Source organism: Rhagoletis zephyria, unplaced genomic scaffold, assembly GCF_001687245.7.
Source record: "Rhagoletis zephyria isolate East Lansing unplaced genomic scaffold, Rhagoletis_zephyria_1.1 Rzeph_scaffold_03398, whole genome shotgun sequence".
NCBI classification, from domain to species: Eukaryota; Metazoa; Arthropoda; class Insecta; order Diptera; family Tephritidae; genus Rhagoletis; species Rhagoletis zephyria.
The window spans coordinates 28422-49613 of record NW_016160481.1 but is presented as its reverse complement, the minus strand read 5'-3'; the positions used below and the strand labels follow the sequence as shown (position 1 = coordinate 49613).

The window sequence follows — 21192 nt, the reverse complement described above, 5'->3', positions numbered from 1 at the left end:
GGTGTAGCATGACAGCTAAGCAAAACAAAATGTTCACACAATATTAAGTAAAAAGTTCAATATACTTTTGGCAATAACTAGGCCAAAGTACTCAAATCAATTTAGCTTGCGCTGCACTTCTCCAATAACATAAACTCGATTGAACCCATATACATTTATGTATGCATGCACAACAACGTAGAATCATAAGCATGACTAACGACTTAGAAATGTAAGTTTGTAAATTAGATTACTCATAAGGTAGATTGTAAGCATATAAAAGAACGGCGATGAGCCGAATAAAACATTCCAACTTTAAGACTCAACGTTTGCGTTTTACTTTTGGAATCATTGTGGGGCATTTTAATGCTCACATTAATGCGGCTGTAGAGCTAAGAAAATACTAAACACCTTCCAATATTTTACAGCATGAACACAGAGACTTTTTACAATTTCGTCATATTTTATAGGTAAAACGCTCACATTTATTGAATCTTAATGCAATTATCCACTTTTTAACAATTTCCACAGATTTTATGCAAAAAATACAAACTTTTTTGCAAATATTCACCTTTTCACTAGTTTTCCCCATAAAATGTAAACAAACAATGCGTGCACAACGATTAGCAAACGACAGTGCCGTACTTATCCGTTTCTGCATCTTCTACGATTTGCCGATTACTAGCCGATAACGCCAAGTGTGCAGATCTCCTTTGAAATGGATGTGCTCGGTTCAGAATTTCAGGGCGAGACGATAACGGAACTATGATTGGACGACAAGTGCGAAGATAGCCTAAGTTTATATTCTCCTTAGGCACTCCGCACATTAAGCGCCTAGTCATAGTAGAGTAATTGTTCCGTCATGCCGACACGAATGCATGACGACTCGACTTCTGCACACTTGGCGCCGTACATAAATGAAATCAAAAAATTGATTTTAGTTTACTGACATTTTTCCTGTTATTCAGTGAAAATTAGTTTGGCGAATGTGGCAAAAACACATAAAAAAATACAATTTCATGATGTTCACATATAGCGACGAGGACGATGCCCTTATGCTCCTAGCTCTTCATCTTCGGCGTCGTAAAATGAAGAGGCGTAGGAAATATTGGGTTCATCCGTATATAAGGAATAATAGTCAGAGCCGACTATTCATTGCTGCGAAGGAGCTCTCTGAAGACGACGAAAAATTTCAGTCTTGCTACAGGATGTCTAAGAACACCTTCAACTCTTTGGTTTCGCTTGTGGGTCCGGCTCTTCAAAGATAAAATACAAGGTTCAGAGAATGTATTAGCCCTGAAGAGCGACTAATGATAACGCTTAGGTAAAATTTTGAAATCAATTTACATTTATTAATATAACTACATATATACATGACCATGCACTTGTGAATGTAAATCATTGGTTATTTTCAAATACGACTGTTACATTTTCGTTAAAATGTTGGTCACTGTTATTAGTGTATATTATTGACGGTTGATTGAAGGATACATCATTTTGCGAAATAGCAGGTCTACTGGCCAAACGATTGCTGCTCGATGGACATAAAATATGGGCACTATTTGGAAATAATTTTATTTCAGTTGGCGAAGATGCAGGTGTACTCACCACGGAACCGCTGCTTGATGAGAGCAAATTAAAATTGTTTGTAGAATTTCTCATAAATTTTTGAATTCCTGTAAGGCAGTAAATTCTAAATTCCGTGTAGTCTTCTTCCGTCATCTTCTCCACATCTGATAGCAGACTCATTAAAAACAATCGACGACCTTCATAAGGTCCCTTTTTATCTTGCCTTTCTTTTACAATTTGTAAAACAGCACCAGCAATTTCTTCCGCTCCATTACCTGCCTTTTTTTTCTTTCTTAGGTTACTTGTACATTGCGTAGGAACATTGCGTTTTGCTGGTTGGAAAACCGAATTGGAAGTATTTTGTTCAGTATCTGTTTCTTCAATTTCCGTCGATATATCCATATCGGACAGCAAAATATTGCTGTTGTTCTTCTCTGAATGCTGTACGGTTCTTACATAAGGTAGCATAAACTGCAAAATGTCATGCAAGTAATACGGCTTCTTGGCTTTTGCTGATGAACCACTTGGAGGTTCTTTTAAACTTCGAACGAAATTATTTCGGACATTTTTCCATTTGTCTTTGCAATCAGCGACTATAAAAGAATGAAAACGTAATAAAGTAATTGTTCAGTCACAGAAGTTTAAACATGGTAATCTGGCAAATCTTTGCATGGTGACAACTTTAATGCAAATACCCTTAAGATTTGATTGCCACGATGGGTACTAATGTTTAGGAATAGTTTAGTTGAGGCCCTTAAATTTTGGTTTCACTCTTTTTAAAAAACCGAACCCTTTTTAAAGATGTCGGTAATTCCACATCTGGTTAGGTCCCACAAATAATTCAAAAACAACTACCATGCAAAAACCTCCAGATTTCCCTTACTGAGCTACTAATTTTGGTGACAAAACAATATACATATGTATATTCATTGCAGATATTTAGCAACCGGATGTACATATACCGCACTAGCGCTGTATTTTCAGCGGGGCGAACGCACAATTGGTCTCGCTGTTGAAGAAACGACCAAAAAAATTTGGGATATACTCAATGGAACATATATGGTAATGCCGAATCGCGATGAATGGACTCGAATTTCGCATCGCTTTTATGAGTTATGGCAAATGCCCAATTGTTTAGGTGCAATAGATATCCGCATTGAAAAGTAACCGAAGTCTGGATCGGCTAATTACAATTACAAGAACTATCATTCTATAATCTTACTTGCCAGTAGCGATGCGGACGGATTTTTTACAACTATTGAGACCAGGTTTGCTGGACGAAACAGCGATGGAGACGTATTTAGAGTTTCACAGCTGCAGCTATGGTTGGAAAGAAGCTCTGAAGTACCACTACCCAAAGAACTACCCCACGACGAGAGCGGAACCAAATTTCCGTTTTACTTTGTAGCAGACGCTGCGTTTCCAATTAGGAAGAATATAATGCGGCCATATCCAGAGCGAGGTATAGGCAATAAAATGCGCATATTCAACTACAGGCTGAGTCGAGCGCGAAAAAATATTGAGTGCACTTTCGGCATGGTGACCCAAAAGTTTCAAGTGTTTATGTCAACAATTCGCTGCAAAAATTACGACAATTATTTCAATAGTGCAGTGTGCATGCAGTTTGCATAAGCTCATACGCAAAAAAGACGGCACATTATATACGAGTACTACACAAGTTCGGGAAAACACCCACTATCAATCTGCAAATATACCAATGCCGTTCAGTATTATAGTAGACGAAATCTCCACTGCGCAAGCTTTAAGGAACTACANCTGCAAATATACCAATGCCGTTCAGTATTATAGTAGACGAAAGCTCCACTGCGCAAGCTTTAAGGAACTACATCGCAAATTATTTCTTACGTCCGAATTCCGCTTTACCATGGCAATGGACTTATTGCATTTAAAATAAAATAAATACTCATTTATTGCTTAATGAACCGATTGCGACTATTTTTTTTATTATATTGGCGTTTTTATGATTTTGCTGTTGTTATTGCAGCACTTTGGCCCTAAGCTATTTGTTGTTTTTGTAACTAGTAAAGCGCATAATTACCCTACTTAATTGAATTAATTAGCTAAAATAATTCTCTAGTCACTTGAAATAGCGTAAGGATATCAACTCAAAATTGAGAAGTTCAACTCTTCAACCTTTGTATTATATACCATACTCGCATATTACCATATGCAAAACATCCTAAATAATTTTCACTGTTTTAATACTAATCTGGCCCCTTAGCACATGTAATGCTAACTAGGACCCTATTCTACTGTCATATGTAGATCCAAGCTACTTTTGAAATTACGGAATTTTGCTGTCCATTATGACTTTCCGACTCAATATAGTCATCACTATTGAATGATCCTCCGATTCTAGTGTTATCAAATAGGACATTGAACGAATTCCTCTAAAACTATGACGTCGGTAGAGAAACCTTTATTTAAGCAAAGATCCTTGAAGCATTAGCTGAACTCCTCAACAACATCAACATTAAACTTGCCCTAATCAAAATAAAGGGCATTGTTTCTTTATTTTTTAATCTTATGCTTTATTGTTAATTTTTTTAAACATAACTGCAATCGCCTATCCTATATTGCTCGTATGGTGGGATCTTTTTGAGACTGTTGCTTTTTAAAGGGTTTATGAGATTGAGAAGCATATAAGAACTTAAAATATCGGACATTTATGCGACCTTATAATCAGGGTTCGGATTTGCCTCATTTTAGCCCCTCGCTCGCTCGTTAGTTTGCTCTGAGCTTGCGCAACTCACGAGGAACAGGCGGGGCTGTTTGCAAACGAGCACTCGTTTAGTACGAGCGCACGCGGTGAGCAGCCATCGAGCGAGTAAGCAAATGAGGGCAGCGCAAGAGTAGAGCGGCACGCAAACGAGCACCTCATTAGCTCTGGCCTCGCGAGGCCGTCGTTGCGAGCGAGGCACTCATTTGCAGCAGCAGACGAGCGAGGCGAGTAAACGAGCGAGGCAAATGAGGCAAATGAGGCAAGCAGATTAGACAGGCAAACGGGTTGTTTGGTCAGCAAAAATATATGGGATAAAAATTGCATCAACTAAGAATTTGAGTAAAGGATTGCATGCACGCATGCAGATATGTATATACACACATACATGTATATATTTATTTATGTATATATTCTCATGCACAGAAGAATAGATGCGTGCTATTTTGACCAGTTTTACCTACTAGATAGGCACATACATATGTGCATACATATCTATGTATGTAGGTATAATTTTTTTAATGTTCAATAATTTCTTATAAAATTTCAACTTAGACACTAACGTCTCTTTTTATGCGGTTATTTGTTATGCGGATTTGAATTTATGCGGTTTTCAAACCCTTTCTTCGCTGTAGCGATTTTGCTTCTTTGAGAGCTTTTATTACTTTTTTTCAATGTGTAAGGGGCAATGCTTCTGATAAATAATTTGTCTTTGTATTCTTACATTCAAGTAATTACTAAGTAATTCGGCTAAGTAACTATGTTACATATGTATAAATGAGAATATAATATTTATAAAAATCATTATTTTGTCTTTCATTTCTTAAATGAGTAGGACATTAGCATTTTCAAATGAATATTCCTGGTTTAGTCCCCATACATATATATGTATGTAGGATAATACAAACTACTATTTGATAAATAAGGCTGGTCCACATAGAACTTTCGCGTTGACTTTGTAGTTGGCGTTGGTTTGTCAGAACGCACGTTAAAAGTATGCGTTCTACAATGAAGCTTGGCAGAGACTACTTTGGCCACTAAATTAACATATTAACGAGAGATAAATTAATATTTCATATCAATAATTGCATGAAAAATTATATTTCTTGCCCTCATTTGATTAAAAGGAAAAAAAACATGTCATATAATTTTATTTATTTGCAACAGCTGGCGACCGACGCAGCGATCTTTCTGCTTTGTATGTGTGTTTGTCTGTTCTCAGCGTTGGCAAATTTTGGCTATGGGACGGCTTTGAAATTCAACGCCAACGCAACGGCAAAGTTGTATGTGAACCAGCCTCTTTGTTTACGCAAATTTCCCATGTCTCCATATCCATTCATATGTACATATATATATACATATGTCTTTCAACAACAGGCCACAAATAAATTTTTTCACCAAGCATTATATTTCATTCATCAGGTATACAGCATAACTGCTACAAGTAGCAAACTATTTTGGGGGTGTTACAAGTGCTTGTTTTTTGTTTCTGCGGCACAAACGATTATAATATCTTCGTTACTTACTTTTCTCTGTAAAGGCAAAATACATGCATATGTACATACATGCATATGTACATACATACATACATACATACATATATAACTATGCATGTTATGTATGTATGTACGTATGTACATATACATACATATATGTATATAACTATAAAAAAATATTTCATTCCATAATCTATGCTTATGTATGTAATAAATTTTATTTGTTTGTATGTAATAAATTTTATTTGTTGTTCTAAATGCTGCCCTAATATAATATTCACATATTTATATGCATATGCATATATGTACTTACAATTATTAACATACTTTCGTACATAATCTATTGACATACATTCCCACATTTTTATGCACAAAAATGCGTGTGATTTATAGTACACTCGGAGCGCTTGCTCGTCGCTCACTCGTCTTACCTAGCAGAGCGAGTAATGAGACAGCTACTCGCCTCGCACCGCGACCGAGGCAACACACAACAGCCTCGCTCGTTTAATAGGAGCACGAGGAAACAAGCAGCGCTCGCTCGTTTGGCGAGCGAGCCAAACTTCTCGTGCCTCGCCACATTGCTGCTACGAGTACGAGCTGCGAGCGCCTCGTTGCCTGCGAGGCATTGAGTAGGAGTTTGCTCGCTCGCTCGCTCGAACTCCGAGTTTTTGCCTACTCTGCTTATAATGTTATATTATGACCGTGGTACTACATACCTGACCAATTTATTTGTTCTGATATTGCTGCCCAAGCCTTCTCCGTTACATCCTTTCTTGAATAGTCCTGCAGAGTATTGTTGTAAAGGCACGGATACTTCTCCACGATCAGTACAAATTTAGCCACTAAATTGTTCATGTTTATTTACTATTTTTTATTTTTTCAATGACAAATGTATTTTCAAAACTTGAATACGAGAACATATGTATGTATGTAAAATGAAAACAAAATACTATTTCAAAAAGCCTAGCTCCTGACAATGGTGGGCGCTTCGATTCATGAAGCTTTTATGATTAGGCGAAAACAAGATTTTGAATCGTAGTGTACAGAGCTTTATTGAAATACATGTGTTCGGCATAGAAGCTTTATACTTTAGTATGCTGAAACGATTACATTACCATGATTAGGAGCTTAATGTGCGGAGTGCCTTAGTGGGGTTTTTAGAAGTTCAACTCAGTTTTTTCTGGTAGTGATTTCTGGCGAATTCTAAAACGGAGCAGTTTTGAAATATGTGGTTTAAGGAGAGTTTAGCCGCAGTGTGCACAGACGGGGGGTGGCCCCCGGTCAGTAGGTGTTCGTGGGTGTCTATAGTATGGCCAAGGCGTAGACGGGAGAATTGTTTTATCTGCGTTTTCCAAATCCGTTAGGCTATTGTGGAGCTGTTAGCTCTCTGTTTATAGTGGTGTAATAGTGATGGGTGTAGTTTAGCCTCGTTTCGATTTGGTGTGAAGGTATCATTTAATTGTCGCGTGCATATCTTTCTTTTCACATGTGGCCGGTGTTGAGGAAGCTAGTTTCGCTGCACACTCTGCCATCTCGTTCTCGTGAATCCCTATGTGACCCGGTGTCCAAAGTAAACGTAAGTTTCTCTCCTTGCCAATGAGCGCATCTCTCATTCGGCCAACGGTGGTTGGCAGTGTTTCCGCGCCGTCTCAAGAAAATGTATCCCTGACCAAGCCAAAAATGTATCCAAATGTATCCCATTTTCTTTTTTTACATAAACATCTCATAATTTGAAAGAAACCCAAACATTTTCATGAAAAAGACATAATTTAACCCATCCTAAGGACTTGGAATACATCTGCATAAAATCAAACATTTGTAATTTCAATTTATAAAGTACATTTTTTGTGCATAAGTATTTTGCAAAGTAAATATAATAAATAGCAATTACACTCTAAAAAGAGTATGTAAAACTACTACTGAAAAGTATCTATTTTTCAACAAGAATCTGTATAAATATACGTATAGGATGTTAAGTATTTGATTTTGAACTTGAGATCTTTAAAATATACACATAAATACACATATATAGAACATTTAAAATTGCAAAAATTTTAAAACTACAAATAGATTTCCTACTAATAATAAACATTACTTTATTTTAAACATTTTATGTGTAAAAGTAAACAGGCAATGATTAATTTTATTACACGGCGTGCAAATTTGCACACATTAAAAGAGGAATCTGGTTACCTCTTTCAATATGCTCAAATAAACAAAATTTTTTCAGTAAAATTCATAAAAGTTTCCTTAAATAAATCACATTTAGTTTTTTAAACTACATTGAAATCTTCTTTCTTTTTAAATTAACAAATGAAAATATGTGATATGAAAGAGATTACTACAGAAAGAGCATAATTTACTTTATATATATCGTCGTTTAAAGTACAAAACCGCGTATCGTCATTCTGCAAAACCGCGTAACTGACGTTTGCTGCCAAAAATTGGATTTGCTCACACAAGCTCTTGGCTCAATCCTTATCCATTCGTCCTGAAATATACTAGCCAGAAGTGCAATTGCTTTATAAAAAAGAGAACCATTTTGAAATATAAGTGTTTTTACTCTCTAGAAAATAATTTATGCAACGTCACATACGAGGTTTTGCATTATCTTGATACGCGGTTTTGCATTTTGTTGATACGCGGTTTTGTACCTTAAACGACGATATGTTTATTAAGATCTTGCTTAAAGCATCCTTTTAAGCTAGTTGAAGCAATTGCGCTTATACCTATTTTGGTGAGATCTCTTCATATGTTCATTGCTTCGTTCACAAAAAATAAAATGCTTTAATTTCACGCTTAAGTAGCGATTCTTTATACGTTTATAAACCGTAATGTTTTCTACCATCTTTAATGAAAATCGATTTTTGAACGAAAAAAACTTTATAGGAAATATAAAATTTTGGCCTCTTTGAAAAAGTATCCACGTTTATACTGACCGGAAAAAATAAGTATCCCGCAAAAATTCGTAAAAATGTATCCAATTGGATCTATTTAGATCAAAACGGCATCCCTGGTGGTTGGGTTTGATAGAGGGTTTGAACTGCTTTAAGAGCGGACTTGCTGTCGGTGCATATAAGGGATTTGCAATCGTTTTCCAAATCCATCGTTATTGCGCAGTAGAAAGCTACCGCTTCTGCAGTAAAGACGGGTGCACAGTCGGGTAAGGTTTGCACCCTTAGAGTGTCGCCGTTTGTGTCAACCCTGCGAAGCTCGCCGGTACATTTTCCATCCATCTGTGAATAAAGTCCAGTTTTCGGCTTCATGGTATGCCTTGCGCTCATTGAACATAGAAAGGAATATTTCAGGCGATGTATCACTTTTTTTTTAAATTTGGACAGACTAAGGTCGCATGATACTTTCTTGATCTCCTATGGTGGGTTTTGTTCTTGGTAGCATTACGCCGGGTTGGATAACTCCAGCTCCTTGGCGATTCCAAGTACTCGATGCATAGCAGAAGAAAATCTTGGAAGACTTGTGACGTGGTTTATATTTTTGATTTCGTTGTCGATGATGGAGCTAGATGGAAAAACGAGTTTAGGAATTAGTCTCGCGTGAATTTGGTGTACTCTTTCTTCAATTGTTGGTAAGCCACTCTCTGCTAAAAGGTTTTTTATGGAAGTTGTACGAAACGCAAAAATACTCGCTCGCGCAGCTTGGTGATATAGTGGCTTAAAGATGTTAAGTGATGAGTTTGGGGAGTAGCAGAAGAGGGAGAGTCCGTAGTCAATTTTAGAAGTAGTGTTTTGCTTAAATATATAATCGTACTAATATGTATATGAGATTTTTTACTTGCAAGGTATGTAATAATGTTTATTCTGGCAGCTAATGCTTTTTTAGATTAGACAGGTGACAGGTCCACCGGTACTTATGAGAAAATATAATACCTAAAATCTTCAGTTTTTTTACATTTTCGATCTCAATATTATTTATACCTCATATGGGTATTTTCATACGTCGCATACGTGACAGTCGTACGTTTCAATGTGATACAAACAAGGAATACCATTTGTTTTCTTAAATTTTTTTTGGCCATTGTATAGCACATAATTAGCTCTATATTTAACAGAAAAATGAAAACAATCGAACCGCTTGGTCCTGAAATATAAGCATTTAAAGGGAGTGTCGTTACGTGACAAAAAATGGAAGTAGATTTTTTCTTTTCTTACAAAATCGCAAAACTCTGCGAATTGTGGATGGCTATTTTCATGAAACTTATTTTAATATGGTTTGGAGCAATTCTAGTTGTTTTTAGAGTTTTTTGAATTAATGCAACTTGTTTTAATTTTTTTTTACAACCCCAAGTGTGCGTGGCGTCACGTGACATAAATTTCCATCGTTATATTTTTGGTAATATTGCTTTTAAATGAATTTTTAACGCAAATAAAACATGTATTTTATGTAGGATATACTTTATATTTTGACTTCAGCGCCAATTCAGGGTAAATTTGTTGGAAATCTATGACTTATTATGTTTCAACTACATACGCCAAATTCGAACCAAATCGGATAATAAATACGGGTTTTCGAAATATCTCAACCTTGGCGCCACCTAAGAAGACCATTTTACGCAAACATGATTCTACTTACATAGCCAGTATATATTTTAAAAAGCAGACAAATCGGCCCGTAAATACGTTAGATATAATACTTTTATTTTTTTCGTCGTGGTGGACCTTCCGGTGGAAACACCCATATATGATTGAGGAAATCACACACGTGCTTTCTACATATATGAAAGTTTTTAGTTTTTTCCAAAGATATTTTAACTCCGGAGTAGTCACCCCATTTTAAGGTATCCTTCAATAAACTTTTGGTATTCAGGTTTGTCTTACGTTTTTGTTTCTTTTGAAAAAATGTACATATCATATCTGCATAGAGACGGTGATCTACAAAACGGTTGGTTTTTATAATATTGCTTATTTCATTAAAGGCGATGCTGAAAAGGATTACAAATAATGGGGAACCCTGAGGTATTACATTTTCTAACGGATATATGTATATCGGAGTATGCGTCTTGAATTCTTGCTTGAAACTTTCGATTTTTTAAAAAAGATTTGACAAAGTAAAATATTTTGGGGCCCACTCCTGGGGTTCTACTAGGTTGAATGCTTTCCCAAAGTCAAGTGAAAGGATAGAGACGTGGTTGCAGGCAGAGAGGGCTTTCGTGACATAGTAGTCAATGTGAAGGAGGGCAACGTTGCAGCCTCTGTTGGGTCTGAAAGCAACTTGATTACAGTTGATGAGGTGCTGTGTCTCAGTAAACCATGCAATTCGACTTGCTACTATCCATTCTAGTACTTTCGAAAGACAAGAAAGAAGTTATATAGGGTGATAACCATTAGTTGAAAGAGAACTTTGGTTTGAGTTTGGTATGGGAATGATGGTGGCGATTTTCCAGTTTTGCAGGATGGTTCCTGTGTCTAGAATATTGTTGTGAAGTCGGAGGAATCGGGATTTTCCAACCGCAGGCATTTCGTTGATCATCTTATAGGAAATTCTGTCGAAATCAGGGGTTCTTCCTTTTACTTTTCTGATACAGGTTCGGTCATTGTGATTAGCTTCTCAATGAGCTCTGCTTTACGATGCATCTCCCTTAGGGGGCACGTCTGGTTCAAAGTACGATTTTTGTCCCTTCTATAATGATAGGGAAACTTTGTATCAAATGAGAAAGTGGACCATACAATTTCAAATTGGTTGGAGATCGCGGATGGGTCAGAAGAGATGTGATTGCTGGTTTTAAATCCAAGGATAGGTTTATATGGGTTTCTATGGCTAATTAATTTTATTCCAAATATCGGTAGTAGAAGAGTTGGGTGAAATAAATTCTGTGAACTTAAAGAAGCTGAATTTTTTTGAGATTTCATCTCTCCAGAATCTTGCATTAGATATTTTGAAATCTATGAGGTGTGAAAGTGTAGGGGTATTTTTAAACTTGTGCCATGCTTGCATTTTCTCTCTTCTGAATACCGCGAGTTCTTTATTCCACCATGGTACATGGGTTTTACGGGAGTGGGATGCTTGAGGAATACAACGGTTTGCAGCTATACGAATGGCTTCAGCAATGCTAGAACCTTCATGGCTCGGGGAGTTGGATTGAGACCGAGCGCCCAATTCGTGATCAACGTGTCTTGCGAAGTTGGTCCAATCGGCGTGATCTATAGGCGTGGGTAACNAAAAAACGAAAAAAATTTGCAATTTTTTCATAAAATAACCTTTTTTGAAAAAATTACGTGATTAATGCTTAAGAAATTTACATTATTTAGAAAGTACGAGTTATTACTTTTAATTTGGTATAAATATTTCATTATGATCTGCTTTCGAGGTTTAAGTATTCAGAGATAATAAAAAAATGTAAATGCATTCACAAGCAAGTGACAAGTTTACACCTATTGTAGTTCATTCAAATAAGGTATTAGTGGTATTCATCTAAACCGATTAGGCGTGGGTAATACAGTGCGGCGCCGCGCCATTGCGCTGATACCGAGAGGTGAATTACGGGCGCTGATACCGATTTACACCACTCTGTAACACAATGGCGCCAGCAACACCGGAACACTGACAACACCACTAAACGCTGGGTGTCGCAAAGAACCAGCAAAGAACACACAAAAGAGAAATGTCAATTTGCTATTTTGCTTTGAATTTGCTGATGACTCAGATTGATCTAAGCGAATTCATACAGCAATATTGGAAGAAATTTCCTTGAATCATTTATTTGCTGGATCAACGCAGCTACTAATCGCAGCGACTGATATCCCGATGTGAAAGAAAATGTAAAAATACGAGTTTTCGCGAAAGGTAACAGCACGCATGACGATATGTNCAGCAAAGAACACACAAAAGAGAAATGTCAATTTGCTATTTTGCTTTGAATTTGCTGATGACTCAGATTGATCTAAGCGAATTCATACAGCAATATTGGAAGAAATTTCCTTGAATCATTTATTTGCTGGATCAACGCAGCTACTAATCGCAGCGACTGATATCCCGATGTGAAAGAAAATGTAAAAATACGAGTTTTCGCGAAAGGTAAGAGCACGCATGACGATATGTTACAATATCTCCAGTGTTAGACGAGGTGTTACCAATTAGTTGGTTTACTGCCCAAATCTGATCTACACTTTATTATATAAACGAATTGCACCACGCACTTTGGACTCAGAAACGTGAACCGAAGAACATCAGCCAAATTTGATAATCAATTGCTATACGGCATATAAAATCGCATTTGGCATTCGCATTTGAACGCACATTGACAAGGTGAGTGTGGTGTAGGAGGGGGAAGGGGTTTTTGTAGTTAACAACTGATAAATTGTGGAATTTTTCTTATTTGTGTTCGTTTTTGCAGGTATTGCGTGAGGCATATTGTGTCTTGTAACCAGGTGGACGTTTTATGGTTTGGACTCACGTCATCTAATCAATGACACACTACAATGGCTTTACGATCAGTACTCGTTTAAAGTGATACCGCCAATGGGCCAGATTTTAGCGAGCCATTGCAGCCCTATCAGTATCCGGTAGATAATTTGGAAATTTCGAAGCAAATGATTGAAGATGAATCTAGCATTCAGAGTTGGGAGCATATTCAGGTTTTAACCTATAAATTTTTATATTTTATGCACATGCCAAGGAGTAAATAAGTTAAATAGCATAATATTTAGCAAATTTATATAATAAATGGCGTTTTTTTAATATACAGGTATATTTTCGATTTCATAATAGTAACGGGCCTAAGAGACGNCCAAGGCGTAAATAAGTTAAATAGCATAATATTTAGCAAATTTATATAATAAATGGCGTTTTTTTAATATACAGGTATATGTTCGATTTCATGATAGTAACGGGCCTAAGAGACGTGGGTCCACCATGTTGCAACTTTCCCACGTATTTTATTTTATATAAAATAGCTATAAAACAAATACATTTGTGATTCGCACACCAAATCGTCAGTACATTTAGAAGCGAGGAAATTTTAAAGCAGTGAGCATTCCAGTTGGAATTTTTATTAAAACCCTTATAGTTCATTTACTTTAATAGTGTCTTAATCCAAAAAATACAAATATTGAGCTAAATATGTATTCCCGCTACTTCTACTTCTATGTTGTGCAAAAATTTCATAGCTGTATCGATTACCAGTATCTCATTAGAACAAAATATTATTCAGCCCTATCTCCAACTCCATGTGAATAAATCGTTTCCATAATTTAACAGGAAAAACAAAAACAAATTGGAAAAAATTGTTTTTGTTTTGCTTTATAATTTTTAGGAATATTTGTTCCCTTTTTTGTGTTAACTATTATTNAAAAATTTCAACCCTGATACAACAAATAGTATTAGTACTGAATGATATTGACAGATTGCATTCCCATAAACGTCCAATCATACATGATTGAGTTCTTTTTTTGCATTCACATTCTCTATGTGAATGGGTGTCAACCATTCCATAACACACTACATATTTTGTGTTTACAATTTGTAACCAATCTCAAGAGTGGTTGTTAAATTTTTTAAATCAAACAATCACATTTTTGAAACGAAAAAAATGAGAATGCACACTCAATTGATTCAATCATTACACAGGTCTGGTGAGCGATATGTTATCCATATATACATATGTATGTATGTATGTATGTAGATACAAAATTACACTCAGGGTATTTATCTAAACGGGTAATTGCCTCGTAACTGTGTCGGCTTTCCATACAAAATTAAGTAAGTGTACGAGGCGTTCACGCGTTGAGATGAATTGCCCTAATAAAAAATAAATGTGTTGATGTCGTGTGCTATTTGTTAAAATGAAAGTGGCAATGAATTGTAAATTAAAACCGTAAAGCACACTTTATATGAAAATTAAAACAATTGTTAGAATAAATAATAAATAAAAAAGAAAGAACAATAAATAAATAAAACATATGCTGTATAAAAATGCAACTGGTAATTAATTTATTATATTTTCCTTTGAGTGCTGCTATTTTACGTTTTCAATACATTAGGTACCTACATGCGTTTTATGTTTTCAGTACATTAGGCACATTCGTTTTATGTTTTAAAAACATAGTGTTTAACATTACAAATATTTAAAATTATATTGTAGGTAAATATATGAATTGCTAATTCATTAGGTACATTCGTTTTGCGTTTTCAGTACATTAGGCACATTCGTTTTATGTTTTAAAAACATAGTGTCTGAATTTCTTTATTCATTCTGAACGTTTGGAATAAACTTTTTTGTTTACTTATTCTTTAGAACGTTCCTGATGATATGTTAACGTATATTTCAAAAGCATTCTGTTTATTCCGGCTGTGAAATGGGATTATCCGGAATGTATAAAGAAACGCAGCCAGTGTTTAACATTACAAATATTTAAAATTATATTGTAGGTAAATATATGAATTGCTAATTCATTAGGTACATTCGTTTTGCGTTTTCAGTACATTAGGCACATTCGTTTTATGTTTTAAAAACATAGTGTTTAACATTACAAATATTTAAAATTATATTGTAGGTAAATATATGAATTGCTAATTCATTAGGTACATTCGTTTTGCGTTTTCAGTACATTAGGCACATTCGTTTTATGTTTTAAAAACATAGTGTTTAACATTACAAATATTTAAAATTATATTGTAGGTAAATATATGAATTGCTAATTCATTAGGTACATTCGTTTTGCGTTTTCAGTACATTAGGCACATTCGTTTTATGTTTTAAAAACATAGTGTTTAACATTACAAATATTTAAAATTATATTGTAGGTAAATATATGAATTGCTAATTCATTAGGTACATTCGTTTTGCGTTTTCAGTACATTAGGCACATTCGTTTTATGTTTTAAAAACATAGTGTTTAACATTACAAATATTTAAAATTATATTGTAGGTAAATATATGAATTGCTAATTCATTAGGTACATTCGTTTTGCGTTTTCAGTACATTAGGCACATTCGTTTTATGTTTTAAAAACATAGTGTTTAACATTACAAATATTTAAAATTATATTGTAGGTAAATATATGAATTGCTAATTCATTAGGTACATTCGTTTTGCGTTTTCAGTACATTAGGCACATTCGTTTTATGTTTTAAAAACATAGTGTTTAACATTACAAATATTTAAAATTATATTGTAGGTAAATATATGAATTGCTAATTCATTAGGTACATTCGTTTTGCGTTTTCAGTACATTAGGCACATTCGTTTTATGTTTTAAAAACATAGTGTTTAACATTACAAATATTTAAAATTATATTGTAGGTAAATATATGAATTGCTAATTCATTAGGTACATTCGTTTTGCGTTTTCAGTACATTAGGCACATTCGTTTTATGTTTTAAAAACATAGTGTTTAACATTACAAATATTTAAAATTATATTGTAGGTAAATATATGAATTGCTAATTCATTAGGTACATTCGTTTTGCGTTTTCAGTACATTAGGCACATTCGTTTTATGTTTTAAAAACATAGTGTTTAACATTACAAATATTTAAAATTATATTGTAGGTAAATATATGAATTACTAATTCATTAGGTACATTCGTTTTGCGTTTTCAGTACATTAGGCACATTCGTTTTATGTTTTAAAAACATAGTGTTTAACATTAGAAATCATTGTTGCCTAAATTGTAATTTAAGAAGACGATTTGAGATACCTTACTGGCTTTAAGACTCTCCCGCTTTTCGCTTACAAGCTGGCCAGCGTGCGAAAATATGCGCTCACAAGGAACAGATGTAGAAGAAATACATAAACGTTTTTTAGCAAGTTGCAACAACCGAGGATAAATGTTTTTCCGTTGATGCCACCACACCAGTGGATCATTCGGCTTTCCAGAATGGTATTTTCGCGGAAGAACAGGTTCAGCTAAATATTTGTCCACCCCAATAATAGCATTTGCTGTTTGATTTGCTGGCCTTACGTATTTCTGGACTTCAGCGTCAAAGTCTTTCCAAATGAGATCAAACCGGTCGCTATCCAATCTTTCTACAATTGAACTGCAGTCATTGTGATTTTCGTCACAAGCATCGGTGTTTTGAACAACCATATTAGCAACTCTTAAATATAATTTGTCGACATTGGGATTATATGCTGTTTCAGTTATGAATCCAAATTTTTTAAATCTTGGATCCAGAATTGTGGCTTGCGCTATTAGTTCGTTAAATTCTAATAGCCTTATTCATAAAAAATAAAGTAGCTTTAAAAAAGGTTTATAAATTGAAAAATGTATGAAAACGTCAATTTATAAAGCTCTTTAAACCTACTTTATTTTTTATGAATAAGGCCATAAGTCTTTAAACCTATTGTTAAGTTCGTTTAACAGTTTTGCAACCAAATTGTTTACATCGGGGCTTAGTTGCGAGGTATTGGAGGTTTTTAAATGTTTGCTTAATTGCTTAATGTACAGGATTACGCAAGATGCACTTATGTGCTTTTCGACACAAATTAATGTCGTAACAACTTAAAAAATTTCTAAAACTTTCATTGATTGCTCTGCTACCAACCACTCTTCGTTACTTAAAAAATTAATTGTTTGTAATTCGTCATCTCTGGCCAGCATCGACGACTTAACTAAAGCTAAAGTGGAAATCACTGCATCTTTTAAAACTAATACGCGTTTCAACATTTCATATGTTGAGTTCCAGCGAGTAGGTACGTCATTAATAAGTTTCAAAACTGGTTGCTGCATAGCCTGCAATGTTGCTTTAAGTTTTGAAGAAGCGTAAGTGCTTTTTGAAAAAAAAACCTAACAATTACTTTTATTTTATGCAAAACTGATTCTATTTCTTTTAAACCACATTGCCATTTTACCCAATGCCGCCAACCTCCCCCACGAACTGCTGCTTTCATATTAGCTGCATTATCACTAACTATAACAATTATCTTGTTACTAACTCCCCATTCGCAAAAAATTTCGTAAATTTTTTTTGTAATATTTTCACTTGTGTGCCTATCTAAATATGAGGAGCAAGCTAACAAATCCGACGCAAGGAATGTTTTTTTATCCTCTTCCACAATGTAGTGGGCAGTCACACTAAAGAAGCTATCTCCTGCACGGGAAGTCCAACCGTCCATCGTCACACATATAGCATACGCCCTCTCTAACCGCCTTTTCACCACCTCCATGGTTACATTATACATGGCCGGTATTAACGAGGATGACACTGTTTTCCTAGTTGGGAGTTTATAGTTCGGATTTAGGAGACATACTAGCTATTTAAATTCCACGTCTTCGACGATGCTAAATGGATGGTACTCGCGGACAATCATTTTAATTACCTGGTCATCGATTTGTTGCTGCTTTTTGACTGGAAGTGGTTTGTGTAGGTACTGTGATACCGATCCTTGCGGTGCGTATGATGCTCGCGGTGTATTTCGCTGTGTTGCTGCTTGTTGTGATTCTACTTGCGTTGCTGCTCTCTGTGGTGCTTCTACCTGCGTTGCTGCTGCCTTCGTGTCAACTTCTGTTTCCAAATGCTCCTGCCTAGCAATTTTTTGGAAGGGATGCCGCCTATTCATATGGCGAATCAGGCTGCACGTTGATTTGTTTGCCACGGATATCTGCTGACCACATAGCTTACACTTTACTTTTTTTCTTTCTCATCGGAGAAGTGCAGCCATATTTCGCTCTTTTTATTTGGCATGATGAAAATGCAGTGAAACGCTCGAGGAACTCACAGCGACGCTTGGATGAATAAGCTCCTGTCGATAAGGACACGATTATAATTTTGTTTGGAAAAAATTTTAAGACATTTAGCAACTTACTTGTAAAATGTGCAGGAATACGCAAAATTAGTGATTAGTAGATGAAAATGCAGTGAAACGCTCGTGGAACTCACAGCGATGCTTGGACGAATAAGCTCCTGTCGATAAGGACACGATTATAATTTTGTTTGGAAAAAATTTTAAGACATTAATCAACTTACTTGTAAAATGTCCAGGAATAAGCAAGATGAAAACGCGCCAATTTGCCAGTAAATGTCCGCCAAAATTACAGTCAAGGCGCGTCTATATAAAGTTGTGGAAATATCCAATCAGCTGTTCTAGTAACACCACCTTGTATTCTATCATTCTTGCAGTCGTATGAATCGGCAAAGAGACTCTGAGAAAACCACTGCGTTAAGCTGCCTGAAGAGGCGCAATCGGCGCAATAGTGCCAACACACTGTTCTGATTCCGGCAGAGGCACTGGTGTTAGTGTATCAGCGCCAAAAAATTTGCGCCGTTACCCAGGCCTAGTCATGGTGAAATGAACTGAAGGTGGCGCATTCCCGAAACCGCTACTTTGGTTTTGCCGACTTTGACATTTATGGCAATACGTAAACAAACTTTTTGTTTAGAAACAAGTGCAAACGTATTGCAAACGTATTGTGTACTTTCAAGTGAAAAATCGAGGTAATTCGTGCGTTCTGAAGTAAAAAACGTTTTATTTGTAATAAAAACTTTATAAAAACGTCGTGTCGTGTGTTGACTTGCAGCAGCCGTAGGGGTAAAGCCCCCAAATGCAGTTTTTTTTGTTTCCCCGCGACGACGCCTTGGCCAGAAAGTGGGTAGAGTTCTGCCGGCAGGAGAAGCCATAAAATTTAGACACCAGCGTAATATGCATGAAGCACTTTACGGACCACTTTTAAACACGACATGTTAAGTTGAAAACGTTGAAATACCACAAATTACAAATTAAAATCGGAGGTAAGCAAGCATCGACCACTTTCTGCAGGAAAACATGCGCTGCGACAAGATATTATCACTTTTTCGGCACCTGCAATACAAACACAAAAATTCTAAATAGTTAATTAATAAGACCTATTCTTTTGAACACATTTCAAGAGTGGTTGTATATTTTTTGTTAACGTAGTGCTTAATTTGCTATATTCAAAGATGGCTTGAGAAATTGGTGAATCGTGAAGAAAACACGTTTTCTCACTGCAAATTCACAACTGTCAACTCATTGTTCTTCGCCATATTCTTTGTTTACCCGTTGCCACAAATGTCATTCTGCGGGAATGCGCAATCTTGTACTCTATCGTTCTTGGGCCTAGTGATCTAGGAGGAACTATGGATGCAAACGATGCATCGATGTTTTTGAAACATCGATAATATCGGTTCAATTTTCGATGTTTGCCATCGTTGTTTGTTTGTTCATGGTTTGCAATTTACTAACGCTGACGACACATAAGCAGTTTTGCCTTTCAATTTCCTCACACACATTACTTGTCAAAAATCATCAAAATTGAAAGCCATTACGTAGGCTGCATTCAATTTGAGAAGCAATTTCATTATCAACATGTCGCCTTCAAGAAAACAATGGCGCGTATTCATAGTCCAGCAACTAAGTCGAAACTAACAAAGTTGCAACTTAAGTTTAAGTACCAACTTAAAATTTACTTCTATTCATAGTCGCATTTCAGACTTCTACTAAGTAGTTCCGACTTAGTTTACGATATAGCAAAACGAGTGTGAAAATGTATCGATTTTTCTTTACGATATTTTGGAAAAATTACATTTTAATTAAATAATGTCAAGTTTGATCATCCGTTTATGTAATTTTTATTTTCATTGCATGATTATGCAAAAGAATAAGATATCATTTTCTTGTTAATTGTGTGAAATAGCCAGAACAACCGCAGTGTTGTGAAGTCGATGTTTATCGAAAGCATGCTGTGAAACATACAAATAGTAGATATCTAAATGTTATGCACAAATTTACTTTAAAAGAACTAGCGTGAAACTGACTTATTATTTGAGAATTTATCTAAATTATTCCAATTATAAAATTGTGATGTAGCTTTATTCAAATTGTAATACGCATTTAATTTCATCTTCCGATTAAAATGGATCGATCTTTGTAAATTTTAATTGGAGATTATTCAATATTATCAAAATCACCCTCTACCAACTTAATTTTTACATATTTCGTCTGTTTTCCCTTAATTTGATAAAATAATTCTTCCTAGTTACGACTTAGTTGCAGCTGCAGCCGAAACTAAATTTTAAGTTGGTACTTAGCCAGAAAAGTCGAAACTAATACTATGTCTCCATTATGAGATTTAATGAAGATTTAGCCCTCTGACGAGATTTGACGTTAAATCTTTTAAGATTTATCATATAAAATTAAATCTCGAAAGGCAGTAGATTTAAGTTAAATCTTCGTCAAATCTTCAATAATATTGATCAATAAGTACAATTTGTTGGATGTGGCAACCACAAATTCACATGCCATAAGTCAAATGACATTTGTGTTTTCAATATACAGTTGAGGACATTGAAATCTAGCCTATCATAAAAACATGAATTTTCGTATTTTTAGGGATTTTTATATATTTTTGTTAGTTTGGGAGGAAAATTAGTAATAAATATTTACATAACTTTGGTTGTAATAAATTAAGAAAATATTATTTTAAAAACTAA

At 35.2% G+C, this 21192-nt stretch overlaps 1 protein-coding gene and 1 long non-coding RNA gene across 3 annotated transcripts; both read right to left on the bottom strand.

Moving 5' to 3' along the window:
- Positions 1-1377: 1377 nt before the first annotated feature.
- On the bottom strand, positions 1378-6748 carry LOC108368933 (uncharacterized). The gene is made up of 2 exons (XM_017623900.1): positions 6501-6748; positions 1378-2141 (listed from the first exon to the last, which is right to left on the bottom strand). The coding sequence occupies exons 1-2, from the start codon at positions 6637-6639 to the stop codon at positions 1378-1380; spliced, it is 903 nt and encodes a 300-aa protein (XP_017479389.1). The 5' UTR covers positions 6640-6748.
- Positions 6749-17012: 10264 nt separating this feature from the next.
- Positions 17013-19017, bottom strand: LOC108368932 (uncharacterized). 2 transcript variants are annotated; one of them, XR_001848437.1, is made up of 4 exons: positions 18712-19017; positions 18551-18648; positions 18065-18487; positions 17013-17957 (listed from the first exon to the last, which is right to left on the bottom strand). It is a non-coding gene; the product is annotated as an uncharacterized LOC108368932 (long non-coding RNA). The 2 variants fall into 2 exon arrangements; XR_001848436.1 differs by having other exon boundaries at positions 17013-18487.
- Between the last annotated feature and the right edge of the window lie 2175 nt (positions 19018-21192).

What these genes read in the sequence shown, in the direction of transcription:
- LOC108368933 (XM_017623900.1), bottom strand. Translation starts at nt 6,639, where the DNA reads ATGAACAATTTAGTGGCTAAATTTGTACTGATCGTGGAGAAGTATCCG. An exon ending in AGAACAAATAAATTGGTCAG is followed by an intron (nt 2,142 to 6,500) that starts GTATGTAGTACC and finishes ATTCTTTTATAG; the next exon opens with TCGCTGATTGCAAAGACAAA.